General features: G+C 40.1%; 1 protein-coding gene and 1 non-coding gene across 2 annotated transcripts; both read left to right on the forward strand.

Moving 5' to 3' along the window:
• The first annotated feature begins 10741 nt into the window (after positions 1–10741).
• Positions 10742–12503, forward strand: LOC110310054 (sentrin-specific protease 2-like). The gene is made up of 2 exons (XM_085831574.1): positions 10742–11121; positions 11275–12503. Exons 1-2 carry the CDS (start codon positions 10742–10744, stop codon positions 12323–12325), a joined length of 1431 nt encoding a protein of 476 aa, XP_085687700.1. The 3' UTR covers positions 12326–12503.
• Positions 12504–21442: 8939 nt separating this feature from the next.
• On the forward strand, positions 21443–21505 carry LOC115029440 (U7 small nuclear RNA). The gene has a single exon (XR_003835018.1). It is a non-coding gene; the product is annotated as a U7 small nuclear RNA (small nuclear RNA).
• The last annotated feature ends 1296 nt before the right edge of the window (positions 21506–22801 follow it).

Genomic DNA, 22801 nt, shown 5'->3' on the forward strand with positions numbered 1-22801 from the left:
AATCCTGTAGGGCTGGGGAGACAGCTCAGTTGCTTAAGTGTTTGCAGTCTAAGAATGAGGGCCTGGGGGGTGGTATTGCACCTCTGTAACCCCAACAATAGGTATGGGGTGGGGATGTGGTAGTGGTAAAGAATGGTGAATTTTTGGAACTTGCAGGTCAGCCAACATAGAGCACTGGTGCTCCAAGTTATTTGAGTGCCATAAGAGACAAAGTGGATAGTGACTGTGCAAGGTACCTGATGTTGAACTCTGATGTCCACACACATAGGTGCACATGTGTGTGCACATGTGTATCTCTTTCTCCCTGCCCCCTCTCTTTCACAAATACACGTACACACACTGACAAAATAAAATTATTCTTAATACTTCAACACACTCATCCTCCTTTACACTATTACTTGAAGGCAACTCTACTTACATCTGGATCAATAATTTTGACGTTTATAGTTATATTTTCTAATGATTTTCGGTATTTAGGTTTATTCCTGGAACCACATAGATCTTGGTAGAGGCTCACATAGTTTAACAAGTATTTATCAACTTTCTTACCACCTCATAATTTCAATTATATTACAATCTCATAGAATAAATTGAAAACCAAATGTTGATTAATAGACAAAAATATATAAAACTACATATTGCATACAGTGTGGCACATTTAGTGAAATAATGTATGGTAGATGAAGGATGGGTATTTCTTTTGTTCTCCTAAATTTATAATAGGAGTATTTTGTTGTGCTATTAAAATTGTTTCTTAACTGTTTTAAAATTTTCATAAAAATTTGTTGAATAAATATTAGCCATTTTAAAAATTGTTTGGAGTACTTTATTTACAACATTTAGTATTATAAACTGCTAACTAGAGGGCATTTTGATGTAAATAGTCTTTTCTATAGCTTATGTATGAGCTATATAAACATTAAATTTGGGCCAAAGGTCACTTGTATTTTAAAACTCAGCCCTCAGCCCTTAGGTAACTTTTTTTCATTTTATAGCCAGCCTTAAAAAGCATAGCTATATCTTTTATGATCTCGACCATTGCACAGCTTCAGAGGGACCACACCAGGCCACGCAGTTCCACATGAGATTTATTGTCAAGATGGCAGTGTAAAGAGAAGGGGGGGAAGAAGGACTGAGGGAGGGACAGAGGGAGGGAGGTCTGAGGGAGGGACAGAGGGAGAGGGAGGGGGAGAGGGAGAGGGATGGGGATAGAGATAGAGATCAGGGGGCCTTTCTTTATATATGGATGATGACATAATCGCAGGTAAAACTGGGAGGTGAACCTCATCCCTCACCTGGCTTCCCCCATCCCCTTTCCTTGGAACATCAATTCTCTACATGGTTAGTTACATCCTCTCCTACTGAGGCCAGACAAGGCCGTCCTCTGCTATATATGTACTATGGACCATAGACCAGCCCATGTATGCTCTTTGATGTGTGGCTTAGTCTCTGGATGTTTGGGTGAGAACTTATACAAATATTTCATGGATTTGAAATTTATATTTATTTAGCTACCAAGGCTTTATGGGTTTACTTGATTGACTCTAAGCTGCTTTTTAATATATGAACCCATGGAGACATTGTTAGTTGTAATAATTTAACCCCCCCCCCCCAGAATATAGTTTAGACTTAGAAAGTCTAAGATAATTTAAAACTTACAGGAGATCACAACTGGAAGGAAACAACATCAATGCACTAAGTTTTGATTTCCAGAGGCTGAAGTTTCAAGGCACTGACGACCTCGCTGTGGTCAGTCAGTTTCTTCCCTGGGTCATGTTTCACTCTTCCTTCTGCTACTTCATTAATCAGCCTTGCTATTCTACCTCAGAAGGGAAATACAGGGACTTTTCTTATCACATCGTGGTTTGAACACACAAGGTTTACCTAGATGTTTCTCTTTTACATAGGTTCCCAGGGATAAGTCTGCAGAAGTCTATTCTAATCGGGCAGTTGAGATATGGTCCCTTGTCACATGTGAAAACTCATGTCCACCAAGTCTCACATTCCCTCCCTGCTGTCTCCAGGATGGAGATCTGCAATGCTACCACCAGTGATAGGAGACTGCAAGCCTAGAATAAAGTCGGGCTCAAGTTTAAAGACTGTACTTTGGAGTTAGAATGGCTGGGATTCAAGTCCTGGTCTGTCTCGCTCTAAGCTCTTTGTCCTCCAGGGCTGCAGGCAGGCAGAAGTCCGGATCACTTTCTTTACTTTCCATTTTACAAGGATGTTGTGAGGAATCTGTAGCTTTAGGTAAACCTACCATTTATCTATAAACAAAGAAACAGATATTCTACAGAAAATCCAGAGCAATTTCTGTGCACCAGGCTGGTTGTGTGACAGAGTCACACATGAGAAGAGAGGCTGATCTTTCTCTGTTGAAAAGCTGTTTGAAGGGGTAGGAGGCCAGTGATGTAATTGTGCTGCTTACTCCTTGTGATGGGGGAAGAACAATGAACTGTGACAATGGATGCGAAATGGGAAGTCAGTGGGGCCTGACCTTTCAAGAAGAGGGCCCAGGGAGGAAATGGAGTATCCTCTGTGCCGCTGAGTCGCTAAATCTTTTAATAGAGCCATATTCTAGGAAAGAGCATTAGAGTGGGGAAGTTCAACTGGGACCCTGAAGCATTTCAGCAGTAGGTTTGGAAAGCAGTGATTCTCTGCTTTTGTGGCAGATTGTGACAGCACAGGCTGCACGATCTATCTCTTCTCCTTGGAAGGCTTTTTCCTCTTTCTCTTGTCATCGCCATATAGTCACATGTAACATTAAGAATTTACTAAACACTGGACACAGGAAGGTAGCACTCTAAATTGATTCATTCACTGAAGATACACTTACTCTGTACTGACTACATCCCAGACACTATTCAGCTGAGGATGCAGCAGAGAGAACAAAGAGAGAAATAGAAGGGAGAGAGATGATAGATGATAGAGATAGATAGGTGGATGATTGATGGGTATTTCTATTATCGTTGTGTGTATTGCTCAGAAACGCAAACTGTCACATGTATCAATTAGTAAATAAGATAAAACATTACACGTATTAATGCTTTCTTTCATATTAAGACAAAGATCAATGATGTGTTATATGATCACAGAGGACACCATTGTATTTATGCATTACAATTCATTTAACCACTGCCTTACTGCTGGAGAAGGAAAAGAAAATTTTCTTTTGTTTGTTTCTTGTTACCATAGACCATGCTGTATTCAACATGCCTATATTTCTTTGCACACACTGGGGTCTTTATTGTCACAGGACACGCCATCATTCGTATTCCACAAGTCATGGCCCTGAAAAGGAGTTATATTTATTTCCCATTGAAGGCTTAAATGGCTTCTTTGCATTTTGAACTATCTCTGTATACTCCCAGATGTAACAACTACATTTAAAAAATATAATTTATTTAAGACAACACTTCATCTACATATCTGTTTGACATGCTTAGAGTTCTAAGGGGCAAAGTGCTTCCTCCTGCCCTAGAACCTGTTTATTCAATATCACTGACTTCATTGCTACTATCAGCAATATCAGAATGTAAATCTACCTGACAATTCTTGTGGATTTTTTGCTACTCTATTGTAGATAACTGCATCTTATACTATGTCTGGCTGCTCTTGGGCTGTAGGAAAATCTTCAATCTCACTGTAGTCTCTCATTTTGACAGTAGAACACTTTAGTGGATATTTTGAAGGTTTCTGGATATACAAACATAGTTGTGATCTAGGCCAATAGTGCTAATCTGGCCCCTTTCCTTTGAGCTTTGCATTTTGTTCTTCTGCCAATGATGTCCTTATCAGAGATAAGCAGTTGGGCAGAGTAGCACCAAATTAGTGTAACTGTGAGAAGGTTGTGAAGTCCAGCTTGAGTCCATTTTGAACTTGGAGAGGGGTGGGGGGAGATAGCATTTTTCCTAAGGCTTTAAGAGTTTGGAGATAGATAGTCCAACAATTTGGAAAGTCTGCATGTCTAAAAAAGTGTTCCACATGCAAAACAACTTTGGCAAGAGATAAGAGGCCTTTACTTGGTGTCCCCCTCTCTGCTATGGCTTTGAATAATTCTGTCATTAGGCTTCCACATGATCCTGCAGCCATTTTTTTTTTTTTTTGCCATCCATCAGTGTTTTAACCATCGTCTGCTCAACTGGCCACTGACCTCCCTGAGGGTAGGAACTGTTTTCTTACTCTCTATGTCTGGAGTTGCTAGAAGAATGCCTGGAAAACCACTGACCCTTAACAAATGCCTGCTAAACAAGCTACTAGATTTCCAAGTGTGCAAATGGATGCATGCATATCTACTCATTTTTGTTGCATGTTGAACAAATGGCCAGGTAGTCATGCCTCCAGCTTCACACAGAAGCACTAAATGAGGCTAAAGCCCAACTTCTCCTTCTCTGGGTTCAGAATTGAGGCATATGCGGGTAGAACAAGCTGGCTCAGTTCCTCTGTTTCTTTGTGGGATTGATGATATGGGAGAAACATGATTGAGCAAGAATACTTCCTTCACATAATTCTCAGGAACCGTGGGTCTAGAGGTCGAGTCAAATATGGACTATTTCTTAATTATCTTGCTCGTAGATCTTACTTGCTAATACCTGTGAATATCTGTTCGTTTTTAGCAGGGATAGATCATCAGCTATGGAAGCAGTGGGTGTGAAAAGACATTCTCTCTTGCTGTTTGTGAAGAATACTGGATAATGATTTTGCCAGTACCTATATTTTGGATCTCTTTCTCTCTCTCTCTCTCTCTCTCTCTCTCTCTCTCTCTCTCTCTCTCTCTCTCTCTCTCTCTCTCATATATCTGTCTCCATCTGTCTCTCTTTCTCTCTATCCTTATCTTTCTATCTCTCTATCATCTATCTAGTTATTTTTATCAGTCAATCTATCATTTATTTACTTATCTTCATCTATCTATCTATCTATCTATCTATCTATCTATCTATCTATCTATCTATCATCCACCTGTCTGTCTCTATCACATGCATATGAAGAGAGAAAGAAAAGAGAGAGGTAAGAGGAAAAGGAAGGAGAAAGGAGGTACAGACATAGAAAAATAGTACTTAAATTGGATTCTTATGAATCTCATCAGGTAGTAACTTTACTTCATTTATCATTTTTTTTTTCCTATGAGAGAGATCAATACATTGAGTCTCTTCAATGCCTTGTATATTCAACTTTTTTGTTTTTGTTTTTTGAGACAGGGTTTCTCTGTATAGCCCTGGGTGTCCTGGAACTCACTTTGTAGACCAGGCTGGCCTCAAACTCAGAAATCCACCTGCCTCTGCCTTCTGAGTGCTGGGATTAAAAGCATGCACCACCATGGCTGGCAAAAGTTACTATTCTGCATTTTTTCATTCTTTCTTCTTCTTCTTCTTCTTCTTCTTCTTCTTCTTCTTCTTCTTCTTCTTCTTCTTCTTCTTCTTCTTCTTCTTCTTCTTCTTCTTCTTCTTTCTTTTTCTTTTTTCGAGACACAGTTTCTCTGTGTAGCCCTGGATGTCCTAGAACTCACTCTGTAGACCAAGCTGGCCTCGAACTCAGAAATCTGCCTGCCTCTGCCTCCCAAGTGCAGGGATTAAAAGTGTGCACCACCACTGCCTTCAACTTTCAGTATAGGCTTGGAGAATATAGTCTCTCTTGCTGTTAAATGTGACTGTCGGTAAATCCTTGCACACTGGTCTGTTTTGAAAGGTATTGGTGTTATACCTGGGCTTATTGCAAAAATCATTCTGTTATGTATGTTGAGGAGGGTGTGGCTTATGTGCCATATGTCTGTCTGCCCTTTGTGCTCTAGTATTTGAGGAAAGGAAGTATTTCCCAATTCAACCCTACCCTTTTCTTAATCTTATGGCTTACCCTGCTTCACATGATGCCACTTTTTTTGAGAAACCATGTGGCTTGTACTGTCTAACCCACTCAGCCCCAGCTTCTTAGGATTTTTAGCACCTGGTAAAATATAATTTTCCTTTTCCTTTTCTTTTTCTTTTTCTTCCTCTCTCTCTCTCTCTCTCTCTCTCTCTCTCTCTCTTTCTTTCTTTCTTTCTCTCTCTCTCTTTCTTCTTCTTCTTCTTCTTCTTCTTCTCTCTCTCCATTTTATTTTATTTTATTTTATTTTATTTTATTTTATTTTATTTTATTTTATTTTATTTTATGTTTTTGAGACAGAGTCTTACTATGTAGTTTCAGGCTGTCCCGAAACTCACTAGATTAAGCTGGGTTCAAACTCACCCAAATATGCCTACCTTTTCTCAGTGTGAACAACCATTCCCAGCCTAAATATGAGTAATTGTTCTTTGCAAGTTGATGGTATTGGGAATGAACTCCCAATGGCTGTCTTAAATATACTTCGGATGACTTAAGTAGATAGAATCTTCATTTTATCCTCTAATGCTGTCTTCACTAGGCTGGGCCATTTACTGTCTTTAAGACCCCATTCAAAAATAAGCAGAGAAATAAACAAAACTAGTCCCAAATTCTTGTGTGATTGATAAATGAGATTATCTAAGCATTGAGTCCATAGTAGGCTCTAAAAACAAAACAAAACAAAACAAAACAAAACAAAACAAAACAAAACAAAACAAACAAAAAACTGCCATGACCCCTTTGAAATAATGTAGTAAACAGTATGAGACAGGACAGGCTGGTCAGAAGAAATGATTTCCGTGCAATTGTCTAGATGGTAGAACAAAGATTCTCAACATGTGGGCCATGACCCCTTTGAGGGTTATATACTAGATATTCTGAATATCAGATATTTACATTATGATTCATAACAGTAGCAAAATTACAGTTATGAAGTAGCAACAAAATAATTTTATGGTTGGGGGTCACCACAACATGAGGAACTGTATTAAAGTGTTGCAGCATTAGGAAGGCTGAGAACCACTGCTCTAGAGGAACAAAGGGAACTAATAGGAAGGGGAAGGGGTGAGAAAGTTGAGGGTAGGGGGGCGTGGGAATAACATGCTCCACATATACTATGTACTTGTATGGGAATGTCCTTGTATATAACTCAGTGCCATGTAAAACAAGTCTATATAATGAAAAATTTAAAAGAGAAAAGGAATAAAGAAAATTAATGCTGTAATTTCTGTAATGGTAATTTCTTTACAAATTAGCCAAGGGTCATTTTTATACTTTTACAAGCTTGGTAAATGTATAGTCCCAGCTATCAGCTGGACAAGATGTGATCATGACTTATTTGAATAGAAACTGGAAATGAAATGGGAAATGCTGTCTAGGAGATAATATGTAGTTAATGGCCTTTGATTATTTTGGTTCTTACAATGAGTCTATTGGTAAGGTGGTAAACTGTGTTGGCCATTTTGTTCCCATTGTCATAAGTGTCCCATGAGAGAGGATGAGCCTGGCATTCTTCATGATGTTCCGTTAATCATTTCACCCATAGCTTTTAAAATTCCTATTGCAGGCTTACCCGACTCTGTACACTAGGATTTCTTGTACCAAGAGAAATATTCTCATGATAGGGATATGGATGTGCTGGCCACCATGACAGTTACTAGTAACTGTAAATTGCTAAATTGCTAAAGTAGAACAGACTGGCCATGAGAAGTGACCATTGTAGTTTCTGTAATAGTAATTTCTCATACATTAAGCAGCTATCTTTATTCTAGCACTTTAACAATTTCTGCTAATGTAGTGTTTGAATGATGAATTTTCTTTCTCTTTTTCTTTTCCTTTTTAGATAATCTATAAAGATGTGAATCAAAGCCTAAACTAAGGTATGTTTACACGGGTACTAACTTTAGTACTGGGAGACTATAGTCTATAGTACTAGTGCAGACTATAGCATCTTCGCAGTGGAGTCATTGGAAGACTTTATTGAAATTCTGTCTTTGAGATTCTGGAATTCAAAATTCTTTTTTTTTTTTTTTTGGTTTTTCGAGACAGGGTTTCTCTGTGTAGTCCTGGCTGTCCTGGAACTCACTCTGTAGACCAGGCTGGCCTCGAACTCAGAAATCCGCTTGCCTCTGCCTCCCAAGTGCTGGGATTAAAGGCGTGCGCCACCACGCCCGGCCGGAATTCAAAATTCTAAGAGATCCTGGGCTGGATGTGTTTTCTCTCGGCATTTACTTCCATTGCTGGCGTATTTCCTTTCTTCCCTTGTTCTTCAATTTGGACATTTATTCAGATTCAATAATCAAAATAAATGATCAAAATTCCATTCCATCTTACAAAGACTTACAAGAATATAGTGATAGATAGGAGGGACAATTTCTCACTGTTTTCGAAGCTGATATTTTAAAAAGTTACACATGGAAGTTTTTGCATTTTCTAGAATATTCTATTTTATTTTTCAGTAAATAGAGGCATTTTTATTAAAAGACTGACCGGAGCCCACAAAGAGAGAATTCTCTAGATAAGGCCAGGGCTATTGCTAGCTAAAGGATTATATAGGCAAAACCTACAAAGTAACAATTTTGGGAAGCCAAACTAACTCATATCTTCTCCCAGAGCAGGCAAGACTTGATTTAGTGACACGTCCAACAGATGCCTCAGACATGCAAGCAAATAGGCAGTTTGTACAAAGCAGAACTAAACCATTAGCCTGTTTAATCTTGTGACCCATCACTTTGTAGGAATAGCTGTGGCACTGAAATATTTTGCAACATTCAGCAATTTTTTTTAAGAGTACTTCAATGTTACCAGGAAGTGGTCCATCTCAGGCTACCTGACAGGGTACACTCAAGACAGTAATTTCCTCAGGGATTATGCAACCTAAAATTTTATTTTTACAAACCTAGCACAATAAATGTATCCTCTAAACACAATGTTCACCATCATAAAGGCAGCCCTGCTTGGTTATTCAGCAATGTAAGATCAATGTGGTAGTTTCAAGATTTTTTCTTGGCATGGGAACAAATCTCTCAAAGGTGTAATTAGAAAGAAGAGAAAGAAGCCTGGTACAAACAAAATGATACCCGGGGAAATAAAAATCACAAGAAATTCAAACCTTTTACAGAAAAAAAAAGTACCTTTTTTTCCTTAGAGTAAATCATTGGTGTAGAATATATGTGCACATTTTGTTAATACTTTCAGTGGAAAACACCAAATAGTATGTGTCTCAGTTCTTTTCTCACATTTTCGTAAAAATATCTTCATACCTTTGAGAGTAGATCAAAGATATGCTCAAGGTGGGGTGGCTGAAATGGACAAGAGGGTAAAGTGCTTGCTGTTTAATCATGGTGGCTGGAGTTCAGATTCTAGGACCAACAGAAAACACCCACCTCTGTAACTACAAGTACAGTTGAGTTCTTCCTACTGTTTTCTAGAAAGGAGTTCAGGGCTTGTGTTATTGGTAGGATTGTAACTGAAGAAGTGGTGTATCTTTCTCAATGGATCCTATTGATAATGGTGAGATTTTATTTATTCTCTTTGGGATTGATCCTTGATAAATCGGTACCAGTTTCACAAGTTTCCTCCAATACTGAAACACTGAACCATTCCACCCTTCATTCCCTCTGAATGGAAGCCCCTCAGGCAGGAAGGCAACAAAAGATCTCAAAATAGTCCCTAAAATTGATCAGATTCACTAGGCTCCTTCCCTGCCAGAGAGCAATAAAAGCTGAGAGTCCCTCTCAGATGAAAGGAAGCTGAGCTGGAAAGAAGATTCTCAAAAGAGCCACACTCATACCAGCTGTCTGGAAGAAGTTTAGACCAACTGAGGCACCTGGAAAGGACATTCTCCAGCCCTTTTAAATATCTATGTGCACTGCAGTTTCTCCAGGTTCCCAGCTTTTGTGAGCTGTCACCTAACCTGGGTAGGCTTTGACAATTCAGCTGTCTTTGAGTCATTTCTGCTCCTGTAACTAACCCCTCACCCATATTCCTATAAGTAACCCCAATTAAACTTATTGGTTCATCAAGTAGGACTTAGGTGGTATGGGCACTTTGGTCTGTCCTGGGCTCCTTATGCAGAGGAGAAACAAATTTTGTCACACAACACTACCTACTAGGTTTTATAACTGTAAAATTCTATTTATTCTTTGTAATTGGCAAGCATATTATGTGTGAGAAGATATTTTGAAGGGCACTTAAATTTCTATAATTGACCATGATGGGACAGCTTCCTAAAAGACAAAGGTACTAGTCAGGACCAGCTGAACTATGCTGAGAGCATTTAGGTAAGTAACCCTCTGTTCTGCCCAAGAACTGTGATATATATCAATACATTCAAACTTGCCACTCGGGCAAAGGAGTGCTTTGAAACCCTGGACCAAGTTGGAGTTGGGGAGGGCTTCCAACCTCCAAAAACGTTGCTTAGCATCCTTTCAGCTGACATCACAACCAGCTATGGAACCTAGAAGGCTATGTCTAGGGGCAACCCTCTGAGCTCAACATCATTCGTGAGGTTGCCTCCGAAGTGTTAACTACTAGGTTCAGGCCCCGTGTTTTACTAGTGTTTAACTAGGACAATTAGTCCGATTTTGAGATTTTCGCTATTTAGCTGGTTACAGCAACCAAGAAGGATACTTCTGAGGAAGTATCCTTAGAACTCCTCTGAGTTTTCTAGAGTGGACCCCTGGTGAACTGCCAAGGGCTGACTATTCACCAATCGGTCTGCTGAATTATCTCCATTCTTTGACTGACCCTGACCTGCAAAGTCAACTGTTTACAAAGGAGACTCACCATCTACTGGAAGAAGTGATTTTTCGGACATCAGATTGAACGACCCAAAAGTAACAGCCTCTAAAAATCAGTCCAACCTAAACCACCTGGGTTGGAGATGAAGCCCGAAGGTTCAGGAAAAGGGCAAAAACGAAAACACCAAAATGAAAATGGGACAGAGATAGAGTCGGAAGCTTTGGGCCAAGGTCTAAAAAAGAAATGCCAGGATGGAATAGAGACCGTATTTAAAGAACCTGGCGAGGCTCAGAAGAAGACCCCTCAGGAGCCTCAAGACCTAGAGCTCCTGAGAGAACAGCCTAGCAAGGGTCAGGTATGGAAACCCCAGGGAGAGTCTCCAAAACAACTAGAGTTGACTGAAGGTCCTCCAGAGCAGGCTGTAACTGGGAGGGAGCCTGCTGATGGTGGCAAGGGTCGCAAGCGGCCCTATACTGCCATGGAGGAAAACATACAAAGCCCCCAAAAGGAAAAGAACAGAAGGTTGCTTCAAAACCTTCAGCGAATCATTAATGAGAAGAAAGGTGTAAAGGTTGAAGGAAAAAGGGGGAACATCTTGGAGCCTGATTTAACAGGAACACAGGCTCAGAATATCCAGGATAGTGGCAGAGGAGATAGCTTACTCTCCAAAAGAAGGTTGCTTCAAAACCTTCAGCGAATCATTACAAATGCCCGGAAGATCAAAGCGGGCCAGTCAGAAGACAGTCATGGATCAGAACCATCTCAAAGTGATCAAGAACCATCTACTGTTGTTCCTCTAACAGAATATCTTTCACCAGAGGAGAGAGAGAAGTGCTGTTCTGAGGAGAAATCTGTTCTAGAGAAGGAAGGTGGTGTAAAGGGTGAAGTAAGAAGGGGAAACATCTTGGAGCCTGATTTAACAGGAACACAGGCTCAGGTCATCCTGGAGAGTGGCAGAGACGATAACTTACTCCCCAACAAGATGGCAGTACTTGCAGCAGAGGAAAAGCCTCTCACAGACCAAGCAAAGGTCAGAGAAATGGATCAAATCCTTGATATTACAGAGGCCATGGAGAAGGAAATTGAGAATGCACTGGGTCCAGGACCCCAAGAAGAAATTCTAAGTTCCAGATTCAAGTTACGAATCACCAGAGGAGATATCCAGACCCTGGAGAACGGTCAGTGGCTCAATGATGAGGTCATCAATTTCTACATGAACCTTCTGGTTGAGAGAAATGAAAAGCAAGGCTACCCGGCTCTTCATGTCTTTAGCACTTTCTTTTACCCCAAGCTAAAGCATGGCGGTTACAGTTCTGTGAAAAGATGGTCTCGAGGCATCAATCTCTTTGAAAAAGAACTCATCTTGGTGCCTATTCACCAGAGGGTACATTGGAGCCTGGTGGTAATCGATTTAAGAAAACGAAGTATTGTGTACCTCGATTCCATGGGACAGACAGGGAAGTCTATCTGTGAGACCATCTTCCAATATTTACAGAATGAGAGCAAGACACGCAGGAACATTGAGCTGGACCCTTTGGAGTGGAAGCAGTACAGTTTGACATCAGAGGAGATTCCTCAGCAACAGAATGGGAGTGACTGTGGAATGTTTGCCTGCAAATATGCAGATTACATCGCTAGGGACCAGCCTGTGACCTTTTCTCAGCAACACATGCCCACCTTCAGGAAGAGGATGGTCTGGGAAATCCTGCACAGTCAATTACTGTAACAACATCCACCTGGTTGCTATGGTCCCCATCCCTGTGCTTTTCCATCCCTCTTTCTAATATACCTCAGGTAGGATGTGTTGAAGAGATATAAAACAGGTACTGAGCTGTCTCACTGGATGAAGCCCACTCTCTTCAATATAGTCCTCACGTGGGATGTGGGACTGATGCCCTAATGCCATCTCTAGGATGTGTGTAACTATTGCAAGCTTAGAAACTGCTGCTGCCCAACCTACAGGAGACCACATGTTCAAGAAATACTGTTTTAGTGCTGGAATTAAATGAATTCATGTTTTTTGCTTTCTTTTGCTTTTTTTTTTTTTGCTTTATTTTTGTTTTTGTTTGTGTGTATGTGCTTTTTTGTTTAATGTTTCATTGAGTTTTTGGCTTTTTTTTCTGTTATTTTGGTTTTCTTTTTTGTTTTTTGTTGTGTTTTGTTTTGTTGTTTTTTCTTTTTCTTTTTTTGTTTTTCTTGTGTGTGTTTTGTTAGTGATTTCTTGTTTGTTTTTTAGTGGTTTTGGGTTTTTAATTTTTTTTTTGTTTGTGCTTTTTTTGTCGTTTGTTTTTTTGTGTTCGCGTTCGTGTTTTGGAGTTTGGTTTCTTTTGTTTGTGGTTTTGTTTTTGGTTTCTGTTGGTTTTTTATGTTTTGTTGTTTGTGTTTTTGGTTTTGTTGTTTGTTTTGTTTTTGGCTTTTGTTTGTCTTTTGGTTTTGTTTTTGTCTTCCTGACCCCACTCCACTGATTGTTTTCCTTAACTCACTTGCAAACCTTGGCCATTGTCATTTCCCATCCTCAAGTCCTTGTTTGCAGTGTCTATTTCTGAAATAAAGGTTCATCACGGTGCCAGGAGGAACATCAGCAGTGCTCATCATGGTGCCAGGAGGGACATCAACAGTGCTCATCACAGTGCCAGGAGGGACATCAGCAGTGCTCATGGTGGTACCAGGAGGGACATCAGCAGTGCTCATCGCGGTGCCAGGAGGGACATCAGCAGTGCTCATCACAGTGCCAGGAGGGACATCAGCAGTGCTCATCGCGGTGCCAGGAGGGACATGAGCAGGAAGAGGCTGAAGCCCTTCACTAGCATCTCTAGTGCTGGACTTGTATGCTGTTAAATTGAAGCAGGAGATAGTGGTGGTGTTTTTGTTTTGTTTTAATTTTTTTTTTAAGTTTGAAAATAGTATGAGAAATGAAAATGAGTTGCACAGCACGGTGCTGTTTTGCACCAACGTATTTTACTGGATGTACAGGATGTAGAACTGCAGCTAAACTACTGACTGGACTCCAGGACTAGTAAGGGAAGCACCATGGTCATTTAAAGACTCATTGTTTCCCAGACCTGTCTTAGGTTTGGAAGTTGACTTGAGTAACTATAATGGCAAAAGTCCATTTCTATCTCAGGTCTCACTGAATACAAACCCCATCTATTGCTGCATTGAATTGTTATATTTTTATTGAAAATTTTGATTCAATTTAAAGTTTTTTCTTAAAGAGTTTTGGTATTTATTAAGATGAAATTGAGATTTTTTTCTCATTAGATTAATATTACCACTGTGGAAAGTTGGGGATTTAGTATTTATGGTTGAAACTGCCAGGTTCATAACAATCTATTTCACATGTGATACTTTGTATTTATCTTTTCTATTCATTATATTATGGTTGTGCTGATGCAATTTTTACTCAATAAAGTTTAAAGTTATTTAAACATTTCACAAGATCTGGTGTCTCCTGTTTCTTTTATAACATACTAATAAAGCCTGGTTTGTGTGGTGACCTAAGAAGCAGTGTTGAGGGTGTGACTCACCTGCTTAAGCCTTAGATACATTGTGCCCACCAGTGATTGTTACTCTGTTCTGGGCCTCTGCAGTGGAGTTGGAATGTTCCAGAGAGCATTGACTCCTTTATCAACTCCTTTATCTTGGGTTGTAGAGGGAGAATATATGTGCAGCTCAGTTGAGCAGTGTGCAGGTGAGCTGTAGAGTGGGAGCAATGGAGAAGCCTATTGATATACAAGGGGCCACTTGTCATTGAAGCTACTCTGCATTACTGTAAATGGGAAGTCAGGTAGGTCCACTCCTGACCCTTACCACAGACTGATACACACACTGGAAAAGGAAACAGTATCTTCATAGTTTGGCCCAGATTTAGGGAGAGAAAATGTCTCAATTCTCTTTTGTCTATAGCAGCTTGAGGATGTATAAAAAAGACAACACAGAGTTGGGGGAATGGCTTAGTTGGCCAAGTACTTGCCAGTAAGTGTAAGGATCCAAGTTGCACCCAGGGCCCCATTAAGGTAAGCCATCATGGGTGGCTGTGAGCCAGAAGAGCCCAGGTCCTATATGGCAGAGTGGTTTTCCATCTTATCTCTTTCCTCCTGCCCAACTCCTCCTCTCTTGGGAGTATGTTTTTTCCTTTTTTTTTTTTTTTTAAGGAATTTATGTGCTGTTTATTTTCATTTATGTTCGTTCCAGTTGAGCTCAGGATTGTTTGTGTGCACATCTTTTTTTTTCCTTTTTATTAGGTATTTTCCTCATTTACATTTCCAATGCTTTCCCAAAAGTCCCCCATACCCTCCCCCCCCCCCACTTCCTTACCTACCCATCCCATTTTTTGGACCTGGCGTTCCCCTGTACTGGGGCATATAAAGTTTGCGTGTCCAGTGGTCCTCTCTTTCCAGTGATGGCCAACTAGGCCATCTTTTGATACATATGCAGCTAGAGTCAAGAGCTCCAGGGTACTGGTTAGTTCATAATGTTGCACCTACAGGGTTGCAGATCTCTTTAGCTCCTTGGATACTTTCTCTAGCTCCTCTATTGGGGGGCCCTGTGATCCATCCAATAGCTGACTGTGAGCATCCACTTATGTGTTTGCTAGGCCCTGGTCTAGTCTCAGAAGAGACAGCTATATCAGGGTCCTTTCAGCCAAGGCTTGCTAGTGTATGCAATGGTGTCATCGTTGGGAGGCTAATTATGGGATGGATCCCTGGATATGGCAGTCTCTAGATGGTCCATCTTTGTCTCAGCTCCAAACTTTGTCTCTAACTCCTTCCATGGGTGATTGTTTCCAATTGTAAGAAGGGGCAAGTGTCCACACTTTGGTCTTCGTTCTTCTTCAGTTTCAAGTGTTTTCCTAATTAGCCATTCTTGCTTTTTCTGCAAGTAGAAGTATGTAATGGATTCCTTGAGGACAGAAGATCCTAGAAATTCTCTGGAAGGTCTTCTGAACCTTGCCATCATCCAATATCAGTAGTTTCTATTTTCAAATGGTTAATGTGTATGCTGGAGAGACGGCTGAAAAACCTGAATCTCAGGGGTAAATGGGAGAGATTACCCATGTATGGTGTGTGAGTCCATGTGTTCAGTCCTCAGCACCCAGCATGCATAGAGCCCTGGGATTGGTTCTCAGCACACATGAACCAGGTTCAGCTGTGCATTCTTACGAATCCAGTCATGGGGGGCAGGGCCAGGGAGATCACAAGTTAAAGCAATCCCCAGGAACATGTAAGTGTGAACCTAACCTGGGGTACATGTGTCTGTGTGTGTGTGTGTGTGTGTGTGTGTGTGTGTGTGTGTGTGTATGTCTGAGTTTTTCTATTGGCAACAATACTGCTATTGATCCAAATACTGCCCACAGATCCAAAGTCAGTAAGTAGTGCCAGGAGCTTTAAAATGTTTGTGGATGTTCCAGTCCACAGTGAGCATGTAGCAGATAGCCAAGCTCAGTAAGAAGATGACCTTTCCAAACAGCAGTTGTATTGCAGATGGCTCTGTTCCTTCATAGGACGACTCATCATATTCACATGGTGTGCCATTTGATGTAGCTCGTCTTCAGTACAGGCAATGCAGTCTTTGGAAGAGCAAAGTGGGCCAGCAACAAGCACCACTCCTCACACTGCTGGCCCAGGCCCGGGCTCTGCCTCCTGCTCTCCTAAATTCTGCCCTTGGGCTGTTGCTTCCTAGAACATTCTTTAAGTATAACTGTTGTTGAGATTTAGCTTTCCTCACTCAGTTCAAAAGTTGGATTTCTGATGCTACCACCAAATATAAAAATACAGAAATTCCTGCAGTTTATTTTAAAAGGAAAGCCAAAATTAGGGTTTTGAACATATTCTTACAGCTTCTCTTTTAAATTTCATTAGAATACAGGACGTGGTGGCACACACCTTTAATCCCAGTACTTGGGAGGCAGAGGCATGTACATGTACATTCTGTTTGCTATGTAACATTTGTAGAGGTCAGAGGACAACTGGCTTGAGTCATTTTCTTCTTTGACCCATGTGCATCCTAAGATCAAACCTAGGTAGTCAGACTCAGTGGCAAGTGCTTTTACCCATTCAGCCACCTTGCTATGTCTCTGGTTAAAATTTTTATAAAGAGGATTATATTCTGTTGCGGTTACAAAGTATCAACAAGAATCAACTTCATGGAGGAAAGGGGATATTTCAGTTTACAATTCCTATAGTCCATCATTATGGTGAGGTTAAGTCAGGAACTTCAAACAGCTGTGCCCAACATATCTACAGTTAAGAACAGAGAGAAAGGAAAGAACAGGTGTCCCCTTGCTTGCCTTCTCTGTGTTTTGCATAATTCAGGGCCTGCTGCCTAGGGATGGAAGTCCTAAAATGGTCTAGGTCTTCTCCCACATCAGTTAAATTAATTAAGATAATACTTCATAGATGTGTTCATAGGCCACCCTGATGGAGACAATCCTTCATTGAGGTCTTCTTTCCAAATGGTTCTTGGTTGTGTCAGGTTGAGAATGAAAAGGAACCTTCACTGAGGTGTATGTATATCCCCTTCATGTAGTGTGACTGACTTGAGATTACAGGGGGAGGAAAGTTATGAATTAAGTAGAAAACAACAGTGTAAGCATTTCTTTCCTGAATGGGACACACTATTTCTTCTTCATCACCCCTTTCTCCAGTTCATTCAGTTACCAGCTATTCAACCACTTACTCAAGTCATAAATGTCAATTTCTGGTCTAAATATGGGTATTTGTTGATGTGTTCAATTTGGGGTGGTAAAGAAGGTTCTTTTAAAAAAATAGCCATGTAGAGAGGTGGTTAACTTACTAAGACAAACACTTAAAGAACACAACCCAATAGTTTTATTATATTCACAGAGTCATACAGTCATTTTAGAGTATTTTTATCATCTCCTCAAACAGACCCCACTTTTATCCATAATCATGCCTCACATTATGGAGTAGTCTTCTACAATGCTTGTTGAAATCTCTGGGAAGTAAATGCTCTAGGATTGGACACCTCAGTGAGCTACATAATATATAAACTATTATGAGGGAAACATTTTCCAGGCGCTAGCAATAGGGGTAGAATCACAAGAGATGGCCAACCACTCTCATTTCTCTGGAACTGATGTTGTATGCTGGAGTAGACAGACAGATTCCACGTGAAAAACAAAGTACAGAACAAAACTCTTGTTAGTGACAGAGTGAGCCAGGCTTTCTGCCACGTTACTAGTAAGTAAGTTGGGGATTGAAGTGTGTGATTTCAAAGCCTGTGTTTGCTAAAGGAGAACCTGACATTAAAATCTCAGCTGAATAAAACTTCTAGATGCTTTACTATAGCCAGCTGTGCAAATCTCTGGATTTGCTGCCTTCCTAGCCAGCTGCCTTCTAAGAGTTTTCATGTTGTTTCCAAAGAAAATGTAAAGTAAACAACTCAAGGGTCCTTGGTTATCAGCAGCCAATGTAAAGGCTTTTCGGCCCTGGATACCATCAGCTTAACCAATAGTATCTTTGTTAGCAGAATTATGGGGGTGGGAGTTGGGAGAGAAGAGTCAAAGGGTAATTAAAGTGACTTACATTTCTCTTTCTTCCTGCTATAATCCTGAGGATTTGAGTTCTTCAACAAATCAAATTCAGTTTGAGTTTTAACCTTCTTACATGAAAAGCCAGGTTTAAAAATAGCCTTTCATGCCCTGGTGACTGTAAACAAACATTGGTGTGTGGAGTCGACTGAAGGGCAGCAGACATTACATAGCTCTGCAGGAATGTGGAATTTAATATAAATGGAGTGACTCTCCCTACATATGTTCTCTGTCTTTGCTCTGTATTGCCAGCAGAGTTCTTTGGGGGAAGGGAGAAGAATCATCATTAAATGTTTGAGCTGAAAAGAACTTTAGAAACCATGGAGACTTTGCTGAAGTGGAGTGACCAAGAAGAGGATTGTGCTAGTGAACTAGTTTTAGTGAGAGCCAGAAACTGGGGCAGAATCAGCTCCTCCCCTGTTTCTTTGAAGTCTCCCTGGTCCGTCCAATATCAACAGAATACTTGACCAGTATATACTATGATATTTAAAAGACAGGGACCATCCATTCATATATCTGTGAATAGACTCCCGATTGCCATGAATATGGGATATGTCTATTTGTTGGGTTTGGGGTCTTGCAGACCTACTTTACACTGTCTGGTAAATTACAACAAAGTAGTCAATTCAACTTTTGAGAAACAAGTGTAGATCTTCTTTGTTGAGTTGTTGGGACAGCCTTGTGCAAGAAGTAAATAAATGTTTCAGATCTTAGTTGATGTTTAAGTTGTATACACTTTCTTCTCTTTTTACCGCCCGCCCCCTTTCTCTTCAGAATGTTTACACATTCCTTTGAGGTTTTAAAGAGATTGGTGGAAAACTACCATTTCTCTGCACAACTGTAGGAGTTACTTTCCTCTTGCTGTGATAAAAGACCACGATCAAGGCAAGTTATAGAAGAAAGAGTTTACGTGTACTTTGTGTTCCAGAGAGGTAAGAGTCTAGGATGGCAGAGGGGAAGGATGGAAGCTGGATCAGGAAGTTGAGAGCTTACATCAGTAAAAGAAAGCACAAGCAAAAAGAAAGCAATTGCACATGGCATGGGCCTTTAAACCCCTTACACCTACCTCCAATGACATACTTCCTCCAACAAGTCTATACCTCTTAAACCTGCCCACAAAACACCACCAAATGGAGACCATGATTCTTTGTGGGGACATTCTCATCTAAATTCTGATATGGTCCAAGGTGATCATTATGGTAATTACAGCTGTGCCCATTTACTGGATGTCTTACTATATTTGAGACACTTTGTGAACATTGACTCTTATTTTCATAGAAATCTTATTATCCTTTCCTTGTTAGAGCTGAATTAAAGCAAGTTTAGAAGGGATGACTAATTTGAGGACTTCATGCCACATGTCTTTAAAGCCTGTGCTCACCTCTATTCTTATGTCACCTAACTGGGTATGATGACAAACATACCTTTTAGTGCTCACCATAAAGTCTTGAGAAAATAATGAGTACGGAAATACCAAATGAAACAAAGTCTACTTGTGATTCTTAAACCATGGGTATAAGGAAAGAAAGGTAGAAATATTCAGATAGCAAAAAGAGCTGTCACGAACAGAGTATAGATACAGCTTAAGTGCTAGAAATAAAAAAGGACTGATTTTGGAGTTGTAGAACAGTATTCAAGTCACAACTTTGCCATGTCTGCCATGTAGCATTGAGAAGGATTTGAGACTTCTTTCTGTACCCCACCCTTCACCTGGATGAGATCAGCAATAAACAACAGAGATAACAAAAGGTAGGAGCTGTCAAATGAGTATTGTTGAAAGGTGATGAGTTCAACATTCATAGCATTAATTAGTTCACTCTCCTTTCAGTGACTAGGTGGAATAGAAGCACTTCAGAGTCTCCCATGTATGACCAGTCTTAATTTGACTACTGCCTTCACCTGTTAAAAACAAATGATGCTGCACAATACAACAAAATCTACTTGTGGTACTGATAAAGTAGAAAGGGTAAAAATATGCAGATAGCAAAAAAGCAAAACAAACAAACAAACAAACAAAATCCCAAAAAACCCAAAAACCTATCATGAGCAGAGTATAGACGCAGCTTAAGTCAAGAGGAACAATTTCAGGCTTTTCTGTAAGTGCTCATTACTCTAAAGGTTGTATATTTATAATTACCACCAAGAACATCAACACACACACATATACACTCATTCTGTCAATTGTTTGTGGAGAAATTTGCCAATAAAAATGTTACCATTATATTTATTTTTGTTACTTTACTAATCTGTGAGTCAGGAAATGGACCAAGACAATCTTGTTGAAGTCATTCCACCTTTCTACTAGATGCCTTGCCTAATACCTGTTTGAAAGGTAGCTGCTAAATAATAATGATGGCTTAAGGCACACAGTCACTATGTAGTAGATATTGTGTTCAGAGTTCATACTGATACTCATATTTAATTCTGACAGTATCCTTTATTTCTTGTTTGAGATAGTGCTGAGTCTTGCATGCCCATGCAGAAGGGATAGAGTGATACCGTTCCTACCCCTGAAGCAGAGTTAGCAGGCTGTGGGCCTCCATGAGTGTTGGTGGTTGTTAAGAGTAAGGCTTGTTTGTATAGTTTACTTTATGATCCGCCTTTGGGGGAATGTCTTCTTTGCCAAGGTTTATGACTTAATGATAATCAGAGACAGCATGAGTCTGGGAGGTGAGGTTGTGTCTAATGTCCTTAGCAAGATGTTAAATGATTTGTCCTTCAGCACAGCCTTTAAGGCTGTGGGAAAGAACTCGGAAAACATGCATTTAAGAAAGTCTAATTTCTCAATTATGCAAAATATAAGAATGAAATATGAATTATATAAGGGGCTTCATAGATCTAAAAGAACAGAGGCAGCTGTACTATGAGTCAGCTAGTCAGAAATATACTAAAAAAAGGAGGTGAAAAGATTTAGGAAATGGTGATCCTGGGGCAAGATGCCACCCAGCTAAGTTTATTGTTTGTGCTTACAAAGGCAGGCAGACTCCTGAGTTCAAGGTCAGCCTGGGACAGAGTGAGTTTAGGCCCAGGCCTGGTGGGAATAGAAATATCAGTGTTAGATCCTGCCCAGCTAGCTTATTTTCTGTGCTTACAAAGGCAGGCAGATCTCTGAATTTGTTGCCATTTTTAAAAAAGTACTTGCTGTCTTCTAAGAATTAAGGGGCTACGATCATATAATGCTGATTTATGGGATAATAAAACAGTAACCTGGGTAAATGATTGAATTGATATGTAAATAAAAGACTGGGCTTTGGTCTGCAAGAGAGAGCTACCCAGAGAGAGCTGCTTGGAGAGTGAACACAGCTCTTTTAGAATGTTTCTAGCAGGATTTCTGACTCTAGTTGGAAAATCTAAGAATTTTTTTTTTTTCCTAGAAGCTTTTCTGAGTTTGGTCACAAAATCCATGAGCTATCATCCAAAGAGCTTTTAGAATTTTTTTTTCTAGCAGGAGAGAGTTGTCTTCAACAGAAAGCTATCTTGAGCAGACTATCTACAGAGCTATCTACAGAGATCTCTGGCGAGCTGTTGTGAGCAGAACAAGAGACTGTCAGCTTGTACCCACAATAGACTTTGAGTCAGTCTTTTGAGCTGAGGTGTTCCTTGGTAAGACAGAGTGTCATACATCTCATCTTGGCCGCTATGTGTAGGCATGTATGGCCCTGAATTTCTGATCTTTTTGCCTACACATTCTGGTATGTTCTTTATGTAGTAGTAAGACTCAAATAATTGGGTCTTAGGTACACCAGGCAAGCACAAGCTGTAGGTGACAGCTACACCTACATTTCCCTCACAATCATATAATAAGCAAATAATTAACAAGATTATTTATACCTTTTGTAGATGAAGAAACTAAAAAAGAGAGAGGTCAAGTTATGGTATGTCAGGGAGCCCATATTCTCAGTGTGAGGTAGAGAAAGGAATAATTGAACAAATGAAATGACATCTCATGTATGATGCCAGAAGACAAGTAGTTGAGAAATTAACAGGGTACAGATAGACTGGAGCAAAAGAGTTACCTAGTATTTGTGGTCCTTATGTAAATGGCAGGCGGCATCAGGACTGGTGATTTCTTAGGTAGAGTTGTTCTTATGAACATTAGAAATAAAACTAGAATGGTCAATAAAAGCTGATGTTTTAAATTTCTCTTGTCTTCCTGACCAGTTTGGGCTGTTACAACTCTTCTATATATGCAGCAACTCATAGTATTATTGTCTTCAGGGTAGCAATTATAGACTCACTTTTCAAGTCTAGGCTTTTGACCACTGCTGCATTTCAGTGAGGCTGTGGGTTTTTGAGAAGCATAGTTAATTGTTGTTCAATCGTTGTTAATCTTAGGTAATCCATTTATCTGGGGGACCATAAATGACATTAAAATTTAAAAAATGGATATAAAAATGCATGTAATAGCACCTGGTTTGAGATTTCCTATCCCTTCTGCTGTTCTGTTTTAATTTTACAGTCACAATGTTGCAGTGTTCAATTGGCGCTCTCAATACCAGGCTCACATTTCTGCTCACAGCAGAACAGCACAGTTTATAATCAGCACACAGCCTCGGTGCATACCTTTGTGCTCTACAGAACAGAGTGTCATTTAGTGAGAGAGGAGTGATTCTGACTCTCAGGGTCATGGCTGTGGTTTGGGAGTCATTG

This window comes from Mus caroli, unplaced genomic scaffold (assembly GCF_978045245.1).
Source record: "Mus caroli unplaced genomic scaffold, Mus_caroli_1 scaffold_16, whole genome shotgun sequence".
Classification (NCBI taxonomy): Eukaryota; Metazoa; Chordata; class Mammalia; order Rodentia; family Muridae; genus Mus; species Mus caroli.

What these genes read in the sequence shown, in the direction of transcription:
- LOC110310054 (XM_085831574.1), top strand. Translation starts at nt 10,742, where the DNA reads ATGAAGCCCGAAGGTTCAGGAAAAGGGCAAAAACGAAAACACCAAAAT. An exon ending in CAAAAGGAAAAGAACAGAAG is followed by an intron (nt 11,122 to 11,274) that starts GTTGCTTCAAAA and finishes CTCCAAAAGAAG; the next exon opens with GTTGCTTCAAAACCTTCAGC.